Source organism: Malurus melanocephalus, unplaced genomic scaffold (genome assembly GCF_030028575.1).
Source record: "Malurus melanocephalus ecotype Western Australia unplaced genomic scaffold, MMel_1.1 scaffold_57, whole genome shotgun sequence".
Classification (NCBI taxonomy): Eukaryota; Metazoa; Chordata; class Aves; order Passeriformes; family Maluridae; genus Malurus; species Malurus melanocephalus.
This window is the reverse complement of record NW_026623289.1, coordinates 1,043,671-1,061,357: the sequence shown is the minus strand read 5'-3', so window position 1 is coordinate 1,061,357 and position 17,687 is coordinate 1,043,671. Positions and strand designations below refer to the sequence as shown.

At 36.9% G+C, this 17,687-nt stretch overlaps 2 protein-coding genes and 1 long non-coding RNA gene across 7 annotated transcripts in view; 1 reads left to right on the top strand and 2 right to left on the bottom strand.

Annotated features, from left to right (window-relative positions):
- The window catches only part of PPP1R13B (protein phosphatase 1 regulatory subunit 13B), a 79,074-nt gene extending 68,952 nt beyond the window's left edge, over nucleotides 1-10,122 (bottom strand). Inside the window, exon 1 of the mRNA XM_057365703.1 lies at nucleotides 9,643-10,122. The gene's annotated coding sequence lies outside the window, so the exon portion shown is untranslated. The remainder of the gene's footprint in view (nucleotides 1-9,642) is intronic.
- LOC130573344 (uncharacterized) lies at nucleotides 501-11,124 on the top strand. 5 transcript variants are annotated; one of them, XR_008965316.1, is made up of 4 exons: nucleotides 522-683; nucleotides 2,336-2,458; nucleotides 4,624-4,647; nucleotides 5,430-9,369. It is a non-coding gene; the product is annotated as an uncharacterized LOC130573344 (long non-coding RNA). The 5 variants fall into 5 exon arrangements; XR_008965317.1 differs by adding an exon at nucleotides 10,128-11,124 and having other exon boundaries at nucleotides 501-683; nucleotides 2,336-5,581; XR_008965315.1 differs by adding an exon at nucleotides 9,422-9,643 and having other exon boundaries at nucleotides 501-683; nucleotides 2,336-5,581.
- A 353-nt stretch (nucleotides 11,125-11,477) lies between these two features.
- Nucleotides 11,478-16,117, bottom strand: ATP5MJ (ATP synthase membrane subunit j). The gene is made up of 4 exons (XM_057365709.1): nucleotides 16,042-16,117; nucleotides 14,295-14,418; nucleotides 12,532-12,552; nucleotides 11,478-11,680 (listed from the first exon to the last, which is right to left on the bottom strand). The coding sequence occupies exons 2-4, from the start codon at nucleotides 14,416-14,418 to the stop codon at nucleotides 11,655-11,657; spliced, it is 171 nt and encodes a 56-aa protein (XP_057221692.1). The 5' UTR covers nucleotides 16,042-16,117; the 3' UTR covers nucleotides 11,478-11,654.
- Between the last annotated feature and the right edge of the window lie 1,570 nt (nucleotides 16,118-17,687).

The following is a 17,687-nucleotide window of genomic DNA, read 5'->3' as shown; positions in this document are numbered from 1 at the left end:
GGTATTTCAAACCCCATAGAGAACTCCAAGGTCTACTCAGAGGAGTTTTAACCCTGCAACTAGGCTGACCTGAATGAAACAGGCTCTAAAATGTTCAGAGTTATCTATCTTTAAAAAATGGAGGAGTGATTTATCTTCATCAAATTCATAGGGAACTTTAGTCAATAAAATAATAGCAGTGAGTAGAAATTTACTCATCCTCTTACTACTTGTAGTAATTCTAATATTGACAAACTGGAAACTCTAAAATTGTAATTTTAACAAGGGAATTGTACACTTTTTGTCACACTTGTTTAAGAATTAGTAGTTCTCATTAAACAGGTTAATTTTAATTGCCAGCAATTCTTATACAATGGTCTGTATTTTTTTTTTCAGGTGTACTTGATAGCTGACTTTTCCCTGTATTCACTGAATAATAATAAAAATTAAAATACTATAAATATAACCCCACCATAACTTTTCCACTGCAACAGCAGGAATGTCTACAAAATGAAAAGTGGGAGAATAYGATGTAGACAATTAGCGAGGAGGCAGACACTCCTCCATGCAACTCCTCTGTTGGAACAATGGCCTGTAGTATAAAAGTTTGTCGACTCTGTGTTGCTTTTGGCAGATGAAGGTTGAGCCAGTGCAGCAACCAGACAGACTGGATACTGAGGGCTAGAAGGAAATGTCTTCAACAGGTAGAGTATGTACTTTATATGCAACTCTGCTCCTATTTTTATTTCTGCTTCCCTTGAAAACATCACTTGCCTCATCCCTTCCCATCTCAATTTTTCTACAGAAATGAGGAAAGAAAAAACAAATTAACCAATATTTACCAAGTATAATACTTAAAATTCTACCTGCAGCATGGGAAATTATTTAACACTTCTCCCACTCCTCCCAAAGAAAAATCTTTTTGGGAACCACTCTTTTAGCAGTCAAGAGACAAAGCAGCCTTTATAAATTTTTCTGATTGCAACTTATAACCAGAATCTGTTTAATGTGAGAAGAAAAATGGTCACTTATAATAATGTAGATTTYTTTTCCCCTCCATTGTCCATGCATTTCCGTACCAAATGGCTGGTCCAGTTTTGTAGAAATTATGGTGCTTGGCCCAAGGGGCCAGTGATATCTACAAGTCAGTTGCCTTTCTTGGGTAACTGAGGTTGCACAAAAGCAGCCAGGATTTGGGGAATGCCTAAAAAGATAAGGGAAGAGAATTTGGTTATGGAAGCAGATAAGGCAAGAGGTACTAAACCCAAATTATTTGCTTCCAAMTCCTCTTCCTTTGTGAAAGGTGTTCTAATTTTGTTGACCTCTTTCTAAAGGAAAGGGTTTKTGATTATTTGTTGGTGTAAGAATTAAAACATGCTATACCAATATCTTTTATTCTCCTCTTGGTTCTTACAAAAACCCAGCAATTCTCTTTACCTTTACAAATTGAAACTACTATAGCTTAACAGGCATTTTTTCAACTTAAAATATATAAAAAACCCGAAGAATTCGTGCTTATTTGTTATGGTATGGTGAATTTTTGAGATGTGCAGAAGTTGTATTTACCTAGAAATTGAAAATTGAWTGAAATGCTAAACATTTAATGTTTTGTCAAAACACTTGGAATTTATGGGTACGTAGAGAAAAATKACCAAAACATGGTGTGTATTCAACCTATATTTATTGGGAAAAGGGGGTTTTAACTGCTGTTAATAAATTGCCAAGCTTCTTATTTGAGTGTTATTATTCTTAGGAYAAGCAGAGATTCCCAAAGGTACAGGTGGGAGACTAATGAAATTTTCAGGAGCACACCTGCCAACATGCCAAATCTTACTTTTTTTTTTTTTTTCTAAGTATCTTCTAGTGAGATTTTCAAATGTAGATGTTTTTAAAGTTTTAAAAACTAACATGTCTGGATCTCTCCCACTTCTTTTCTATGCATAGACAAAAGAAGGGAAATGAGCTTTCCTACTTTCTGAGATTCAAGTGTTCTCCAGTTTTGCATTCACCTGTAAAGATCTTTTTCCAGAGCATAGGAAAATGTTTTCATGCTTTGGAGGTGTCACAGGAAAATAACTTTGAATTAATGTTAACACTTTCTTCTTCTTATGTGGTATTATTTTAAATAACAGATACTGCTATTTATAGCCAGCAACAGTGACAGAGGTCAAACATTTAGCGTGGGATCCATCTTATCCAACTTTACTAATGCAGAAGTTAGGTGTGTCATTTCAACCAGTCATGGAGGCTGCTTCTACAGATAAATAGGGAYGGGGAGAGGAGAGAGGCTGTTCTGCAGGTAATTCATTCATGTTGAGATACTCATCCCGCTATCTAAATCTCCTGGTCTTTGAAGGTACCTATCTCTGTATTGATTTAAGATGGAGCCTGGATGACTAGCTCTGATTAGGGAGCAGACTTTTGGATGGCTACAGTTCAGAGGGGTTCTCTCACAACCAGCAGAATAAAATCTCTAAAAGTAAGTATGGGTAGGAGCACTGAGGTTTTTTGCGTGTCTGCATAAAGAGAAAATGATGTCTCTCTGCTAAATGAATGAGTGGATTACTTTATTAGAGAACACAACTCTGCTTTCAAGAATTGTATTTTGCATTTGCTGTAATGCAGGAGGAACTGGTCCTAAGTAGGTAAGCAATTTAAGAAGCTGAATGACAGAAGTACTTCCAACTTGCTAGGCAGTTAACCTGGTGGCTACAGTGCAGTGCTGTGTGACAAATGATACAAACAARAAGACTGAATGTTGCAAGGGCAGTTTCATAGAGGGAACCTAAAATCTATAGTGAAATACAGTGTAAAGTAAGAGTGTATAAAGGAAAGGTATATTTGTTTCAGTGGCCTTAAGTAGCCTTTCATTTCAGCAGCAATAGAGTTCATATTGAACAAYAGTCATATGCTGCCATGCTTGAATTCACATACAGCCAATGCATTTCAAACCCCACCAAACCTGTTCAGAGATAAATAAACTACAAATAATAACCTAAAGGAAACACTTTGATGTCTGTTTGGTATACAGTATTTAGGACACGTGAACAGGAGAAAGATACTTTTTCATCACTACCTTGTAATATTCTAAAGTAATATATGCTGGACTAGGTGACTCATGATCTGAAGTTTCCATAGCCCAGCACTTGGTGCATCATTCTGAGAAGTGTAACAACTAAAGCAGTAGTGAAGCATTATGTGTGTGTAGTATAGCTGTGTGCACTTCCTGGGATTTGGGTGTCTGGTATGTCATGTGTTCCAGCCCTGCATTTGGTGGATTAGAGGTCATTTCTTTAAACAATAACAGAAATTGTATACTTAATCCAATACACATGATGCAAAAGCACATACTTAGTGGAAAATGCTGTGGTCTCATTGGGACCATGTTGCTATCCACTCTCATAAAACTATTACATTAAAAGGTATTGTTCTGTATTATTTTATATTGCTACAGAAGACACTGTCCTATAAGACAGATGACATACCATCATCTTTATGGATGGAAAATCTTGTTCTGCTCTCCCATAATTTATAACAATGAAGCCATTAACTATATGCAAAGAGGTGAAGAAAACAAAAACTTTCATGTCCTGGGAGAGGTTCTCTCTGCTTGTACTTTTAGGCTTTATAGCCAGTCAAGATGTTTCTTTATAAAAATCTTTGACTTAAAACTTTCCATATGCCCATGAGGAGTGCAACTATCTGAGATGACCCAGATGATGAATTATTAGTTGAAACATCAATTAGGAAGGGGACAGTCAATCCTTCACCCTTTATTCCTCTTTTATTTATGTGCTACTGTGTTTTGGGTGTATCACTTGGTTAATGTGAGAGGAAAAGGATGGGTCATGTTTTAAGATTGAGTCCAGCTATTTAATTTCTTACTGTAAGACTTAAATTGTTCTCATGTATCTCATCCATGACTTAGTGAGTTAAGTAGTTAAGTGATTTCAAATACTTTCTCTTTCAGCTAAAAGCCTAATGCAGAATTCTGTGATATATAATTAGTTTTTCCCTCATGTTGTAAAAATGGTGGGTGGTTAGTCTTCAACTGTTCTGTTAATCACATCATTCCCTTGTTTTAAATGGTCAACAGCTTATTTAATACAATTGAAAACCATTTCTTATGTTTACTGCTATATCAGATGCAGGTTTGTTTTCATATTAGATTTTTATTACTGTAATATTCRAACCCAGTAATTTCTAATTTGAAATGTGTATCTCTACTAGAATTTGTCCTTCTTTTAGTTTCCTTTCGTGAAGTAAATAGATCTAGAAAGAACAACATGATGGGGATATCACRTAATGAAGCTCATGCTTTCTGCTGTTGTACCTGGTAATGGGTGAACTTGAAGGATTGCACTTGGAAGGGGAGACAGGGAAAGGCCWCTGCTCAGTTCTGAAGTCTGGGGTATACTGAAAGGTATTTTYTAGCAATTACTGACAATATGATGTGCAAAGGAGGCTTAGAGAGGAAAACATGCCTCTAAGCAGAAGAATGCTCACATAAAATAGGAGAGAAAAATTAAACCAAATTAAATGTGTATTAAAAAAAACCCTAATCCATTTATACTTAGTATTTAAAYGACTACATTACTAAGACTACACATTCTTTGCCTTTTTTTGTGTTTGTATTCATCACAGATTTTACAGATTGGAATACACAAGGTAAGTTTCCTCCGAAAATACAGTAGAGGGTATTGAATCTGTTTAAATAAAWCACCACCACAGATGTGAAACAGGATGTGGTTCTGATTTTAGATACAACTCTCTGGAAAACATTTCTGCACTCTCTCTCTTTCATATATATCCATATATCTAGATAGATTTATATATATATATAGCTAYAGATATGGGGACATATATAAACACCACATTAAATTATAATTTTCTGAACTTTTGGATTATCACAAATTGTCAGAGTATGGCTCTCTTCTATACAGGTATATAAAATTTATTGTGGATCCCAGTTTTTTTGGTCACAAGCACTATTTTAATAGTGCATTTTGACAGAAGAGCATCTGCACTCAACAGGTAATCTGGCCAGTAGATTTAATCTAACATCTGCAATGAGGTTTCTCGCATATTATAAAAATAATRGGTTTGTGCCTTATTGATATGTAAGGTTCATCCCTTCTGTTTCTGTAAATATTCCTTTTCTACATAAAGCAATAATGTTCTAGTCCAGGGAACATTAATGAAATAAGTTGATTCTGTCTCCAATTGCCTTGTTTTTATTTTTCCAGAAATACATTTCTGAATAATTTTTGTTTTTATTACTGTGATTCTACAACAAGGTTTACTACAGTTCTTAGCAGCATAAACAGAAGAATGTCAACAGTAGAGGCAGATGAATTGTGTAGGGCATTGATGGAACTTTATTGAAAATGATTCAGTGAAAAGCTCTAGAAATAGTGACAGTAGAAAATGTATCACTGGTATATGTTTAGAATCTATTTAAGGTTGACTTATTCAAAGAAGATACCATAATATGCAGCTGAACCTGAGAATATTTAAAGGCTGGAAAGGAGTGTGTTCATCCCGGAGGAGTACACCCAATAATAACCTACTTGCTGGGGGATGATTAGATGCGACTTTAAAGGTTTGTCTACTGCTTATGTCTCAAATTCGAAACCAGTATTTCTATTCTGTAAATGGACAATCTACCACACAAGGTACTGGAATATTTTTTCTATTTCTTCCATTTCCTATGGGAAACATTCTTTCTTGCCTCTTGTCTCTGTCCTTCTAGAAAAGGCCTGACTACATGTTTAACTTGCCAGCCTTAATTTAAAGAGAGGTGTGCTAGTTAGCATTAACAAGAATGCATAATTTGAAAGCAAAGTAAAAATATTTTTTCCAAGACTCCTTTTCTAGTTGCATTATTCCAAAAGAATTAATTCATTAAAGTATGCTCAATGGTATTATGTCTCGTTGTTTACTTAACTAAGAGTCAGGTCCTCTGTTAAAACTGGTATGACTCAAATTCATAGCTTATGAATTATGAAAGAAATGCAGATTCTAAATTTTAGCTAATTATTTTAAAGAAGTGTCTAGAGATCCTGAGTCCAGAATTTTCTCTTCAAGCTGTATGTGGTATGTAGACTACAACATCAGGAATATTAGGAAAGAATTGTAATATCAGGTATAAGAGAATTTAAACAAGTCTATTTCTCAGTACAACTGTACTAAATTAAAAGGTATACCKGAAGCATCAAGAGTAAAGAGTCAATAAGAGTGCTGAAAAAAGCGTAGTTTGAGACATACATATATTTGTATCTTGAAAAAATAAACAATAGAGTTAATTATAAAAGTGGAAATGCTTTTGGTTAGATCTCCCCCAAAATGGTATCCCTCCCTCTATTCTTGGTCCTCTAATGCCTGTCCACATTCTAGTCCACTTTACTAATCCCTCCTTTTTCCTCCMATTATACTCTGCTTCTGTTCAGTTTAGTTGTTGCCATTTTGCTTGTTTACATAGCATTCCATATGGAATAACTCACAACATTTTCTACTTCATACCTACAGAATTCCCCTTTAATTGCAGCAATTCTTAATATTATCAAAAGCATGCTAAACACAACAGGTTAAAACAAGAAATGAAGGCTACAACTAATACTGCAGGAAAAATCTGTGTGGGCAGCAGTCACCACAGATGGGATTCATTCAGTATACAGCTCTCAGTTCAACCACCCACATAACCCCCATTATAAATTCCTAGCGAATACACTTCATTAGCTCTGAAGAAATCTCTACTGTCTCTCCCAGCAGATCACTGAAGGTACTGTCATGATATGGATATAAAAGTTAAAGGTCATATMAATTAAAAACTGTTCCTTTATGATCCTTTAGAAGGTCAAAATAATTAAGCATGTTTTCATTAGATGACAACCAATAAAATAATTTGATGAACCACTACCAATTTTATCCTTTATAAGTATTCTTCCTGCTAGTATTGAGCATTAGGATATCATCATCTAATGGTTCTCCCTGTTCCTTACTTGTTCATTTGTCCCAATTAATGAAGTCATAGAATAAACTGGAGAAAGCAATGTGCTGTCCCAGGGGAAGGAAGCACAGCTCTGCCTTTGCTGGAGCACAAGCTGACACTCCTGATTTSTATACAGGGTGGAGTTCTGCGTTCTTTTTATTGCTCCGACTGTTGACGCTGATGACAGYTCTTACAGGAGAGACAGTGCTTTGATCCTGTGCGTGGCTGCGTATGAGGAGCACTCTTGCACTGCCTTATGACGAGAGACACAATGACTTAGGGAACTTGGCTCAGTGAATGGGAAGACAAAAATTCTGATTCTTCTGCCCCTTTTCTGCAAAGCACCCTTCCCCAACTGTTGTGCTATAAACTAGTTATTAAGTAGCTTTGCTGTAAACAGAATCAGATGGGTCTAAATTAAAATGGAAAAAACACCAAGCGCTTCTTTTGTTATCCTAGAGGAGGAAAAATCCATAAAATTATGAAAAAATGCTTGATCTGATTCATAAATAGTTGTATCAGCACAACTGTGAGGAACAAGGCACTGAGGTGTAAGGGTGCAAACTCCACAAGCTGGTCTAGCTGCTAAAGTACTCATACTGTTAAACCACAACCAAAGACATCATAGTACCCTGAGCAGAAATTAATTAAAACATCCAAATCATCCATTCTTGTGGTGGTCAGTTCATTTTGAGTTAGGAGACAGTAATTGTTTCCACGTATTTTGCCTGCAGCAGTGGAGTAGACTACACAAGACTCTTTTATTTATGAGCTTTTAATAAATTACCAAATCAGCCATGTGGCTTTATGTTCTTAAAAATATTAGCTGCTAAAGGTCATGGAATTATAATTTGAAGTTTGATGTTCAAGCACTATCTTGTCACTTCTTGTTCCTCTACCTAATGAATTGTTAACTAACATATTTAATGCCTCGGGGAATCTCCATCTTACTATTCTTTCCTTYCTAGTAACTTTACAGATTTCCGTGAATGAAACAATAGAGGTTTCACACACTGATTTCCTCCGTTTGGTTTCAGCCAGCTGGTGCTGATGTCACACACAATCACCTGTGTCTAACAAGCACCTGATGCTGTTCCTTCCTTAGGGACTTAAAGTACAATACACATGTACCTACCAGCTCTGCATTGGCATTTCTACTACAAACAGGGGATTGCTGTCATGATTCAGATAAACAGGAGACTAGTTCAGCTGTTTTTGTTACTTTGGATCACTTCCTGCAGCTTTACTCATCCTCYCAATTAACATAAATACACATTTGGKTTTTTTCCAAGTTAGCCATTAAGGAGGTTAAGTAGGTTGGGCCTTGTGACTAATGTTTCCTTGGCTCTGACTGTATTTTCCTGCTCCCCTAGAGTATTCTATCATACTTTATTAACATGCAAGAGAAACTCTGAGATTCCTAATTGTACAACAGCACTTGAAATGTTCTAGAAATCCCCAAGCTCCAAAATGAGAAATCCCAGCCATAAGCATGGAGGGGCAAATACAGAAGTACTTGTAATGTAAAAAAACACCTTGCATTAGCATTGTCATTATTAATACTATTTCCTAATGCTGAGTTTTCATGTTTTGTATTGATTAAAAAAAAATCACCAATGCTACAACAAAACTTAGGATACTGCTGATGTAATTGGGTTAAGCTCTTCAACCCCTACAGATCTTTGTTGTTCCACCAACAGGGTAAAGATAATAAGCAGTCAGGTTTTGTCATTGCTGATGCCTTATCACTRGCAATAAATTAAAAATGCAGTTGCTTAACTATTTTACTACATAAAATTTAAATGTAATGCATGTAATGCTGCTTTAGAAATGTCAGCAATATAAAGAGGCAGCAGCTAAAGGTGATCCATCAATGTGCARTAAGAATATCCCTCATCAGTGTTTAGTTGTGAATCATGGTGAATATTACCTCAATGGATTAAAGTCCTCATCTTACATAGTCATTTGCATAGAAAATGAGTTTGTTCAGGAGCTGAGTATTGTGTGTATAAACACTTACCTGGAACAAGAAAATCTTTTAAAGTTAGCTTTAGAAATCACCTTAGCTAAAATACTAAAAAAGAAAAAAGACACATTCTAAAATAAGAGRATTCACTTCAAGGGTGGGTACTCCTTGCAATGTTTCTCTACTGAGGACTATGCCTCAGGTCCTAGTGCTGCAATGRCATTGATTACTCTTTCCATACCTCACAGTAAATATGACTCTTACAATGCCTTAGTTTGCTTCCCTCTATTGTGTTTTACATTACTTCAGCATAGAGGAGCAGGAAGTATAGAGACAGTACTGCAGGTGTTACACGTTATTGGTGTGTTGATTTCTGCTTTCGAGTCAAGCCATTGACTGAATTTCCTCCTGTAGGCTACTCAAGTAAAAAACCAAAACATCTATTTCAATATAAACACCAGTCCTACTTCCCCTATCTTTTGCAGGTATTTGTGTTAAGGATCACAAAGGAGGAGATATTCTATAGCCTTCACAGAAATTCCTGACAGAGAAGCACCAATGGAAGAACCAGTTGCATATGGCAGTTTCAGCAGAAACTATCATTTTTATAACCCAGACACTGCTGCCCGTGTGTACTTTCTTTCCCTACTAGTAAACCAAGCAAATCAGATAGAAAGTGTTAAGACTTGAAGTAGGTTAAGTTTACCTAGAGGTGCAGTTAAGTGTGCTCCAAGGCAGGTTAGCAGAAGCTCTTCTTGCCTTCCAACCCAGGAGATCAGAACAGCACGCTGGTGTTACCTCAGTGCCAATGGTGTAGCTGAGGTGAAGCAAATCCTGCAGTGATTAATGCTTTCCCCCTGGTTTGTTTGTCTGAGCTCTGTAATTGAAAATTGCTAAAGCAGGTCATTTGAAGAATGTGTGGTATCTTAGGAACTATAACTTAGTGATCATAAATTTGCATTACAAATGCTCTTATAGTTTCTTACTTGACATAAATTTTCAATCTCAACTGCTTATTAAGTATACCACAATTCACCCACCCTATAATTACCACTGGCCTAATATCTGTTCATTTAAGTTCCATTTTCTTCTAGTTTTTATTCTCTATTCCCTTCTTTTGGGATGCTTTTGATTTTATGTTAAAAAAATCAAGTAGTGAGTTCTTCCTATTTCTCATTCATCCTTTTCTAGTGAGGAAATACAGAAAAACCTGTATAGTAATGACTAAAGAATCAGCTAAAATCTGTCAAGRAAAGGTACAATTAAGAAAACTGTGAAAGGAGGAACAAATGTGAAAAATACATGGAAGACAGATGTCAACTTTTCAAATTCAGTGATRCTACACCTGCCTTCTTTAAAAAAGCTTTCAGGGAAATAAGACTGGTAATTTTACTCTACTTGGTACGTACACCTATTAAGCATAAGSATAAATTCTGAAGAAATTAAAAGCAAGTGTTTGGAATGTTTACCATCAGCAGRTAAGGTTCCTGAGTGTTCAGATACTAAAGATTTAGGCTATAGCCTGATACTGCAGTCAGGAGATTGAAAAGCAAAACTTTAATCAAGCTGAAAGATTTAAGATGTTTCAGTGAAGTAGTTAAAAAGATGYACGTAAGCATTAAGTCATTAAAATTACTTAAGCCTCTTAATCTTCTCAAAGGCAGATTAGGCTAAATTTAAACAAAACATGACATGAAGTCTCGTTTTGGTTTTACACTCTGTGCATCCTTGGTACAGATTTCAGTATGTAAAGTTCTGAACACTGATTTTCATAAGATAGCATATGTTCCTACAGTCTTCAAAATACATTTGCTATTGAGTTCTTTCTAACAGCTATCTGCAAAAAMCACTAATGAACCATCCTACTAATATATATATTTTCAGAAAAAAGGAAAACCCTTTGAAATCAGTTAAGTGTTTTATGCTCATACCAACAGCTCGTACCAATCAGTACGTGATTTTATTGTTCCCTTCAAATTCTGAGATCTCATAAGCTTCAAAATGGCAAAAGAAAGTCCATGTAATATCAATTTTTTTATACAATTCCGGCATGTTATTACTTATTCCTCTGCAAAATTTGCAACTAAAGGAAAAGCCTTTGAGAATAATTCCTTAGCTCTACTGAATATGAAGGGCAAAAAAGTAATACTTGTTAGTAATGCATTTTAAAAAAATCTATAAACCTTTTGCACGGTATTTTCATAACAATGTAACTTTTGCTTTTAAACCTTGCAGAACTCATTAAAAATATAATGTTTAAAAAATAATTTTTTGTACCCTTGATTATTTCATCACAAGTTGACAAAAACATGGGAATATACTTCAGTCCTTATACTTGGCATCCTATTAAATGACATTTTGAAAGTAAACAGCCAAAAGAGCTATTATTAGGGGGGAAAAAGGGAATCTAATTCTATTAATAAGTTTAGTTATAAAGGTTTAGTCTCTTTTAAAGTATTGTTGAAAAAGTTTAATATGATACTTGGATGAACTGTAGAAAACCAAAAAATGCTTATTCTAAAAATTATTTTAACACTGCACTCCAGCATATATTACAACATCTTTAATTACTTTTTGCTGAATGGTTTTATTCTTTCTCCATTTACAGCAGATGGATCAGTTACAGTTCTAGYATTAATTTCCCTATGGTTGTAGCTTGCTTCATTTGCAGTAGAGCTGATGGACCACCAAATACATTTCCAAGAAGAGAAGAGATCTTTAATGATGGCCAGAACCAGAGGACTCTGAAACAAAGACACGATTTAGACTGTTCAAACATAAAGCAAATCAATTCAGGAATGTAGTTCAARTCCTAGAACTGACAACTGTACCTGAATCTGAGCACAAGAACTGGAACTTCAAATRAAACAATATGCTCACACTGTGTACTAAATAAACTTGGTGAATATTAAAAATCCTCTTTTGTAAGTTTTAAAGCACTGTTACAGGMAAATACCCATTCTTCCTTGGTTTTGCTATGGTTTTTCCATAACTGAAAATTACACTATTATCCTAAGTCTACCAGGTAGTATTTTCTCTAATTACGTATTYAAAAATGTAAATAATGTTTGCATGTACAAATTCAACTGGGAGCAAATAGGTTCTCTCTCACAGTGCAGAAAGCTGACATRCAGCAGTTCACAAAAAAATTTATTCTAGTGTGATGCCAGAACAAACTGTCCATAAATATCTAAACACTGCTTTAAAAAGATACAAAAATACATAAACCACAAGTTTACATTTTCTAGTTTCTTGACAGCTAAAATAGCAGTTACTCTTGATGTCATGCTGATTTAAGTATTATTAATCATGCTAATTGTTACTATTATTTTTAAAAATTCCTTGCCCACACAGTCAAGGTGTAGAACTTCCATTCTACTCCTAAAACCTACACAAAAGACAATGTGCAGACAGATATTTCTAGGTTATAAAATCCTTACTACAATCAAAATTACTTATTTTGAAGAAGTAACCTTTAAACATTTGCTAAACGTGTAACTTGAGCCCCAAAATTATATAATGTAAAATATTCTGAGCTAATTTTTACTGCACTCATTTAAAAATTGTAACAGGATATTGGCTATCCAATACTTACTATTTGCTGCTCCTTTTTTGCCTGGGAAAAAAAAAGAAAAAAAAAGAGCTGAACAAKGATAGTTAAAAATATGTATTTCCTATTTGCTTATTGCAGATAAACTTTATTTAGCTTATTATTATTATTAGCTTGAACAAAATTTGTAAAGTGTAYAACATGTACTTTCTATGGTACATCTCTGTAAACTTTACCTTGATCTTTAAAAGTTATTTGGTTTTAATTTACCAAGAGTCCATTAATTTAGAAAGTGCAGTCATCAAGACTCCTACTACAATTCAAAAGAAACAGCTATGGAATGTTACTATTTTATTATTACAATAATTATTAATATAATTATTATAATTTATTCATACATTATWATAATATATGAATATATATACACACAATATATGGATGTTAATGGAAGTGAAATGTTTGCTTTAAAATGTTCCTTTGTATTTTACATTTGCATTGTAATTGTTCTAAAATACTGATTCACTGTGGTCACAYAAAAAAAAATTCTTCATGAGGAAGACAGTTGTGAGAGGTTGTACAATCTCCATCTTTGGAAATACTCACTTAAATTATGAATAASGTGATAAAAGACCTGATCTAACTTTGATCTAACTGCTTCAAGTACTGGTTTGGAGCAGGTGAGCTCAAGAGGTTCCCTCCAATCTGATTTATCCTACAACATACTCTTCTGTAACTCCATGTATGATTTGCAAAATTGCTCCCTAAAGTGCAGAAAGGGCTACACCAATGAAAAACTATTTTAACTTTATTTAAGTTAAAAATCCTTTTTCTTTGGCCCTCAAAACCCTACACCAGGACATCTATTTAAGTAATGAATTAAAGTAGCATGACATGAACACGAATTTGAAAGTCTGTCCATTCTGAACTCTCCTTGAAGCAAAACGTTAAAGCAAAAGCTACTCTTTTTTCTTCCTCTCTACCTCAACTACTCATATTTACTTAATAGTCATTAAGTACTCATTAAGCTCGACTACTTATATTTACTTAAGTTTGTAAGTGCAGTGTATCAGTTTTGGAATGATACACATTAATTGGACAAAGCTGGAGAAATGCTGAGGTAATGTCTCTCAGCTGTTCCCACAGCAAGGGGTTCCTTTCTCTGTGAACTTTGTCTATAACTTAAAACATATCATTGATCATGACAASCAGTAAAGGGTTTGACTTGGGATTTTTTGAACACAGACTAAATTGACGAACAGGATCTTAAGGACACCATAATCTATTGTACCCTTTTGCTTTAAGGAACCTGGACCATTCAAATTTATTATTTTTTCATTAGATTTTCTGTTTCTTTCTCTGAGAAAGTCATTCAGTGTCAYCAAGTAACAATTCTTATGTTCAGTGACGTAGCTGACATTCTRAGATGGCATCAGTCCATCACAAGTTCATGTAAGAAAACCTTTTAAAAACTATTTATTTGCAAAATCTTTAGCAAGTAAGTTAGGTCTGCTAACTGCTAACTGTTTTTAAAAAACAATTCCTACATTACCTAATCATCACAATGTAGGCACAGTTACACTGGTATTTAAGTATTTTTTTTAGTGGAACCTTCTATAATGAGCACTTAAAACTTAAAGTTTAAAAAAAACTTAAATCTGAATTTTTATAGCAAAGACCTGGCCCTAACTAAGAATGTTAATTTCTTATTTGCTGGGTATCTTCAATGACTCATTTCTGTTATGGGTATTCCCTTCTATAAACCTTATCTATAAGCCAACAGTTAATAAAGACTATAATGTGTAACTTACCCCCGTAAGAAATCTTGTAGTAGGCATAAGCTGTTAATGCTACACCAACCCATACTTCTTGATACACAGTAGAGAAGTAGAATTTCATGGGTCTCAATGACTTTGGAATCATGGCCTGCACCATCTGAAAATTATAAAAAGTTTTGTCATTCTAAGTTTTGCAGCTGTATTCTTTTATGTTGGAGTTATATGTACAGACACACACACGCATAATATATTCATCTATCCTTATGTATACACATACACACTCCTGATATGTATTAGCAGCAGCTCACATGTAAATAAAAAAAATATCCCCGAACATGCAAAAGTACTTATTCCAAAACAAAGAAATGAAAATTCAGAGCCCAGGTTACAATTTATGGGTTAACACAAAAAAAAATTTAAAAATTCCTGATGAAAGGGTTCAAAGATGAGTCAACAGAACATTTACAGAGTAGCAATAGACTTCTCTCTCCCTATCAGTGACAGCTTTTTCTTAATGTTTCCAGATTCCCTCAGGAGGAAGTCTCATTCCAGACAAGCCAGAGAGGCTCCTATCTTGCACTACCAATTTAGCTTCCCTCCCTCACAGCTGTCTCTTCCAGCATGGTAATTTCTGCTCAAAATAGCAAAATAAATGATGTTAAGCTAATGAATTCATACTTTATCATGACTATTTGACTTTCAAAATATGCCCCAAGAGCAAGAAGCCTGTCAGTGTTAGTGGGTTTTTTCCTTTCCATGCAGCTTTGTTAGGCAAAGAGAAAATTGTACAATGTTTTAAAATAAAGCTTATCCTAATTCCGATAAATCTTAGTTCACATTTGCACCACACTGGACTGAAATGCCCCATGTTTTATTGTCTTAYGCACTTCACCCCATAGGTACCATTTACATTAATTACAACCCAATAAAGTCAGCTATACACACATATAGACAGTGTATGATAAACCAGAGTCCCAGGAACGCTCACTCACTTATCTGCCATTACTAAATGTAAAGCATCGTTTGGTGAGATGCTTTTTTCAAAGAGAAAAGGATGGAAGAGCAGCCAGTGTCAAAATTGGAAAAATCTAAGTGCTTMTCAAAGAATGAAAACAGCTTTGAAAAAAATTCATGTATAATTGCAGACAAACCCACATTTATCATCGCTTATGGACAGTCATTTCAATAATTTACTACTGTGGCCAAAGTTCCTGAAAATCTTTGTGCTTTTATAAACACCAAGGACACTGCATTAAGGACGCTGCTCGTCTAAATTTCCAGTTATTTGTAGTTTCAGATGAACAGTGGAATARTAACAGCCACTTTGCTGCAGCACAATATCAAGACATACTAACAAACAAGGAGACTGAACAGAACAGKAAGGAAAGATTTCCCCACCGCTAAAAACACAGGGAATAAGCAGTGTTGTTTGRGCTTAACACCGTGCTAAAGCCCGGCAGAGATCTTTCCCCAAGGCCTGCGGGGGCGAGACGTCGTTCTGACTACTCTCTTTTCTGAAATCTATCCGGAACAATGCTCTGTATTTGCTGTCTCCTTGACATCCCCGCCACAACCCCCGCAGCCCAGGGCACCTCCGACCTGCCCGAGGCCCGACCCGCTGGACGAGGGTAGGCGGGTAACGGCAAAGTTACAGCGCTGTGSACCGCGTTCCCTTCTTCCCTTCCCTCGTTCCCATACTGAGCCAGCGCTGCCCCCACCCCAGCCAACCCCGAGCGGTGCCCAGCAGGACCCTGCCGGGGCTCGCCGGGCCCGGACCCACCGTGCCAGGGGAGCGGCGAAGGTCACACTCGGGGACGGGAACGGGGACGGGAACGGGAGCGGTGCTGCCGCGGGGTGCGCCGGGAAGGGACGCGGAGAGCGACACAGCAGCGCCCCCTATGGCCGCGGAGGACCAGAGCGCCCTCACACCGCGGTGGGGCCAGCCCCGCTTCCTTCAGAACCACGGAATGGGTGAGGCGGGAGCGGACCACAGCGRGACACCTGGGGGTACAGCCTCCCTGCTCCGGCAGGTTCATCCCATGTGGCACGGGATTGTATCCAGACAGCGCTTTGATATCTCTAGTGAGGGAGACTCCATACCTTATCTGCGCAATCTGAGGAGCAGGATCACCTCCCTCGACCTGCTGGCTCTTCTAATGCTGATGTTCACCTCCAAAGAACAAGCACAGCAGGTGTCCCGTGCCAGGACAATGCCGGGAAGGGCTGGTCGAGCCTATTTAGAATGTCCCTTGGGAAACAGTTGTCCTGGAGCAGCGGGAGGCACCCACTGGGCCAAAYTCAGGAGGTCTGAAGCACCTATGAGCTTTGCAGGACATTTCCTTCAGGAAGGACAGGGTGACTGGAATTCCAGAGCTTTGCTCAGGCATTGTTCAGTGAGTGTGAGGAGAGGAGTGACTGCCCAGGCCTCCCGTGCCTGTGAACGGAAAGCAGAGCTCAGACCCTTTTTGTGTRTGTTAAAATACTTCAGTGGGACCCAAGACTACATTTACTTTCCTMCTGAGTGATTTACATAATCTGARATGTACAGAATTGCTAGATATGAGCTTTGTCACACAGGGCAAGACTTCTTGGATCTTACATTGGCTTTTTTTTTCATTTAATAGAGGAACATAACTTTTGTCAATGAAATACTGCATGTACTTCACCTGCTTAATTTAGAACTTTCAAAACCTCTTGACATTTTTATGGGAAAAATACCCTTCTTTCTTTAATTTAGGATATYGAAGCTGACACATTAGGCAACCAGAGGCTGTGGTATCCTTATCTCTCTACATATACCCTAGATTTGTATTTACCTATCTGACAGTAACAGTTCTAAAGCATCTAAATATCTGCACTGGATCAGGTACTCACAGGGAAATGATAAATCCTATTAGAGAAAGTAAGGGGCTACTTTGTACTTCATTATTCAGCTGATTTAAGCTGAATTATTCAGCTGTATTTCATTATTTAGCTGATTTAACAAATTACACACAGATGTTTGCAGTTATTTCAGAAGAGGAGATGACAGGATGARAAGGAAGTTCAAGTGACACGTTTATTTCAGTTCCCATTCTTCTTTTGAAGAATTTATCCAGTAGGGATGACATGTTATAGCGTTTGTCTGTCCCATATACTTCCAGCCTGCGTCTGTATGCCCTGCCTTTCTAAGCAAGGCTTTAGAGAGTTTTAGGGGTCGGTTTAGAGCCATTCAGTGGGCAGCCACAGGTGGAYTGACCGGGAAAGGAGGGCAGATCCCAGGCGGGAGCGCTTCCCGCCGGGGGTGGAGTCGGGCGGAGGGTGGGAACGGACGCGTGTGCCGGGAAGGGCGGCGGCGCTGCACCGCGTGCCGGGAGTGCCATCCGTGGCCATCCGTGGCCATCCGTCGCCATGCTGCGGAAATTCACCGAGGAGCAGCGCCGACAC